Source organism: Carya illinoinensis, chromosome 3 (assembly GCF_018687715.1).
Source record: "Carya illinoinensis cultivar Pawnee chromosome 3, C.illinoinensisPawnee_v1, whole genome shotgun sequence".
Taxonomy (NCBI): Eukaryota; Viridiplantae; Streptophyta; class Magnoliopsida; order Fagales; family Juglandaceae; genus Carya; species Carya illinoinensis.
The window spans coordinates 49,354,854-49,359,445 of record NC_056754.1 but is presented as its reverse complement, the minus strand read 5'-3'; the positions used below and the strand labels follow the sequence as shown (position 1 = coordinate 49,359,445).

The 4,592-nt window shown below is 35.1% G+C and overlaps 1 protein-coding gene across 1 annotated transcript; it reads right to left on the bottom strand.

Moving 5' to 3' along the window:
* On the bottom strand, positions 1-2,266 carry LOC122305743 (trimethyltridecatetraene synthase-like). Its single transcript, XM_043118300.1, has 2 exons — positions 1,239-2,266; positions 1-821 (listed from the first exon to the last, which is right to left on the bottom strand). Exons 1-2 carry the CDS (start codon positions 2,169-2,171, stop codon positions 198-200), a joined length of 1,557 nt encoding a protein of 518 aa, XP_042974234.1. The 5' UTR covers positions 2,172-2,266; the 3' UTR covers positions 1-197.
* Positions 2,267-4,592: the final 2,326 nt, after the last annotated feature.

The following is a 4,592-nucleotide window of genomic DNA, read 5'->3' as shown; positions in this document are numbered from 1 at the left end:
TTATAGGTAGCGAGATAGATTTATCATGTTTGTAGAAAATATCCAACATTACATACCATTTATCAGCCTAGCTTATGCATAAACGCAATTAAAAGTTGGATTAAGCTGAAGTACTACTACGTACAAGTACTGCAACCCAGCAGCTTGTATGAAAGCCATTTAAGGTGGATAAGTCATGATAAAAACTAAAGTGACAACTAATAAAGATGAGGTTCGAGTCGAGGTTTCACGACTGCAACAAGTGGGAATTTTCTATGTGTTATCAAACCATAAACCTCTTCCATGCTCAGATCTTCTGGCTTCATATTGTCTGGTAATGTCCATTCAAATCCATGCAGCATGTTAGCCAAAGTAGAGCTGATCATCTTTAGTCCCAAGCTATACCCTGGGCACATCCTCCTCCCCGATCCAAATGGCAATAGCTCAAAGTCATGTCCCTTAACATCAATAGCCTTTCCCAAGAATCTCTCTGGGCGGAACTCTTTAGGTGCATCCCATACTGAGGAGTCTCTTCCCATACTCCATACGTTTATAAAGACCCTAGTTCCTCTACGAATATCGTAACCAGCAACTTTACAGTCTTCTAGAGCTAAGTGTGGTGCAAGCAATGCAGCAGCTGGGTGTTTCCTCAAGGTTTCTTTCATAATGGCATCAATAAAGGGAAGTTGTGGGATATCTTTCTCTTCTACCCATTTTTGTTTCCCAACGATTCTATCCAGCTCTTCATTAGCTATTTTGATAAGGTGTGGTTGCTTCAAGAGTTCAGACATTGCCCATTCCAGTATGGCGGCGGAGGTATCCGTGCCTCCTGCTATGAGATCCTGATATTAATGATCAGAATCAAGATTTTTCATCAATCTAATTTGAAACAGGGGAGACCAACAGTTCTGCATACTTCATAGTGAAAATAAGAATCCACTTGTAAATGCAATGATAATCTGATATGCTAGCTAGTACAACATTTTTGTTCACTTTGTTAAGGGATTTCACCAAAATTTTAGCCAAGCAAGGAATAACATTAATAAGTATTAATACTTAATGCTACGCATCATCATGTTTCTATTATCCCTCAAATGTTGCAGGAGTACACGATTGATAGATAAGAGAAAAAAATAAATAGTTTACCAATCATTTGATTCTGAATCGAGGAATGATGAAATATATATATATATATATATATGAAAATGATAATGAATAGCATTACTCAACATTAAAAGAAAGACAAGTCTAAGGTTTACCTGCAGGAGCCCCTTGACGTTGTCACAAGTGAGCTTAACATCAGTATTAGGATTTTCATCCATCTGCAACAATAAATCCACCATGTCCTTTGGCACAAAGTCTTTTCCTCCCATCCTTGCCTTGTGTTCATCAAGAACATGGTCATAAACTTGATCGAGTTTTTCCGTCACAGCCTTCATTCGTTTCACATATCCCTGCAAGTCCAAAAAATCAAGCCATGGTATCCAGTCTCCAATGTTTAAAACCCCATTAAGCAAAACCAACTCATCCAACATCTCTTGGAATTCTTCGAGCGTCAACTCTGTCGAAGTTCCGGATTCGGATTCTTTGAAATACTTCTTACCCAATGTAATCCTACTAATGACACTTAGCGTGAGGTGTGAGAGATGGTCTATCACCTTGATTGGCTTCCCAGAAAATGTGCATAGGCGTGAAACAAGAGCACACCTTTCTTCAACACGTATGTACTCAAAGGACTCCAGCCGCTTTGAGCTAAATAGCTCAGATTGAAATATCTTTCGCCCTTGTCGCAAGTATGGTCCATAAGGTGCCCATGTGATGTTGGTATGGTTGTAAGTGGTGTACTTCCCTGCAGCAGATTGGGGTCTAGAGGCAAAGGTGTGATCATGTGTTTTCAGAAACTCCTTTGCCATTGTGGGAGATGAGGCAACCACAACCGGGAAGGAACCAAACTTGAGCTGCATGATTGGTCCATATTCTTGTGATAACCTGTGAAGGGATTGGTGAGGGAGTGCGCCAATAAGGTTTAGATTGCCTATAATAGGCCATGGCTTGGGACCTGGTGGAGGTTTTAATAACTTGTGGGATCGAAAGGAGGGATTTTTTGAGAAAGAAAAGAGTAGAGCAGCTAGCAATATTATTGCCATGGCCAAAACAGCAACCCAAGAAGTAGTACTACTGTCGACCTCCATTGCTAGCTAGCTGGGGTTTATTGGTATGTTGCAGTGGTACTGGTGATAGTTCGAGTGGTTGGGCATGCAGGTTTATACAGTTTAATTTAACAATGATGATCATCTCCTGTTAGCCTAGATCGAGATATATTATTCAAATGATCATATATAATTTGATTTGGTTAATGTAACCATGATTAAGTGAAGAACGTGAACATGGTGCACACATGGGCTCAGAAATTAAAACAGGATTATATATTTACCTATCTAGATGGTTCTAAAGGACTGTCGATATATGTAATTACAACATTAATTAAACATGCATGTCGCAGTAAATTGAATTATATTAGGCACTGAAACATGTAATTGGTTGAATATCACATCCATGCACTCCTCGATCTTGAAAGGAAAAGATATGATGGGACATTTATTTTACTTAAGGGGGAGATTTTTTGAATGGTGGAACCACCTCATACTTCTTTATTTATCACCAGATGCATTAAAGACAAAAACAGTAAAACCAAGAAGTATATTGGGGCATGCACTCGCAATATTCATCATTAAATAATTAAAAAATAAAATAAAATCACGTGATAAAGCCCTTTTTTTTAAAACTATGGATATAGTCGGATGCATGCATATCATATTTTCATTTGCATTTCAGAAATTATATCCCCACATGACGATTTAGTTTTGAAAAATCAGGTAGGGAGGAATCATGTGCATATAATCATATATCAATTTTCTAGGAATAATGGGATCGAGAGCGGTAGTACTGAAGCCTCTGAATGTGAGTGAGAGACTTATATGTACTAATTCTATCTCCCATTTTTAAAATGTATACTTTCACTTTAAGAGATGAGACTTTATTTTAAAAGGTAAATTTTATTATTTATTTTATATCTTAAAATTCTTCTACGTGTAGGATAAATACTAATCAATGAGTGGCCTAATACGTAATATATTTAATTAAATATAGTAGAATATGAATTCAAAGTTAGAACTCAATACCTCTTTTCTGATACCACGCAAAATCACTATTTATCTAAAAATTTAAATTAATGACAAGAGATTTCATAATGGCCATCCTTGCAGGCCAGCACAATCTGCTTCTTATTATGCTGGAAATATTAGCAATAAGATCTTACAAATTAAATGCATTCCCAGGTCACTTGCTAAATACTAGTATCAAAAGAGAATAACTATGTTCTCAAAGAGATTTCATAAAAATAAAGTTCACAAATTAATGTGATTATATATATATATGTAATGCATTAGATCTATTTTATATTAAAAAGAACTTTCCAATATGATCATCACAATGTCACGTCATGCAGTTTCCCTAATTTATATTTGTGAAATCTTTTTGTCAACCAAACATTTCTCAAATATCAAAATATTTACACTAAATAGATATAATCTATTTCACTCGAAATTGGAAGGATTCTTGTACCATTTTGGAATAGAAATGAGCATATAAATTGAATTCTAGAGCATTTAATAGCAACCAAAATTCATTCAAACAAGAACAATTGTTACGGGGTTTGTTTTTTGTGTCTATCTCCTATACTTGAAATTCTAAAGTTTGAATATGAAGTTTGACTGATATTTCTCCAGTTAATTATGCCAAAAAATAACCTTCAATTTTTTAGCATCTGGGCCTTGCCAATAACGCCTAGGCTGCGGCGCTAATCCATGACGTGTTTTCATCCTTCAACTTTCCACTTGAACATTCTCAAGCTGCACAACTTTCACGTTACGACGTTTATGGTGCGACACGTCATTACTTACGTACGTGATCGATGACCCTCATATCTCAAAGCGATATACATATATAAATATATATATATATATATACTAGTAAAGCAGCATGTGCGATTCACGTGTGTCCAGTCGATATTTTTTTTAAGTGTAATAATTTAAAAATTTTTCAATTTAGCTATAAATAGACAGAATTTTATCTATATTTTAACAATTTTCTTCCTCTTCATAATAAACATATAAATAACAAAATATTACACTACACAGATATAAACAACAAAATTAGTTATGGATTTGTTTTTCTATCTAGGTGTCATTTGATAGGTAAATGTCAGTTAGAAGTTAATGGGAAATGAGGGATTCTCCATCACTGATCTGAAATTCAGAAGTTGTTTCACTATATGCTTTTGCTCTTCTGAGAACACTAAAGCATATCAATAATTTGTAGAAGCAGATAATAGCACAAATTGATTAGGAAATGTGTTGATTACATATAACATAGCAAATTACTTCATTTTAGTACACTGCAGGTAGAATTCCATGCATATTATGCAGTAGTCATCAGTTCATCTTCAATTATGTTATTACTACAATAAATGGCAAAAGTTCAAAATGTCCTAAAATAAAGAACAGAAGAAATAAGTACATCTCATTCAGTATACTGAAGCAAATGAGGTTATT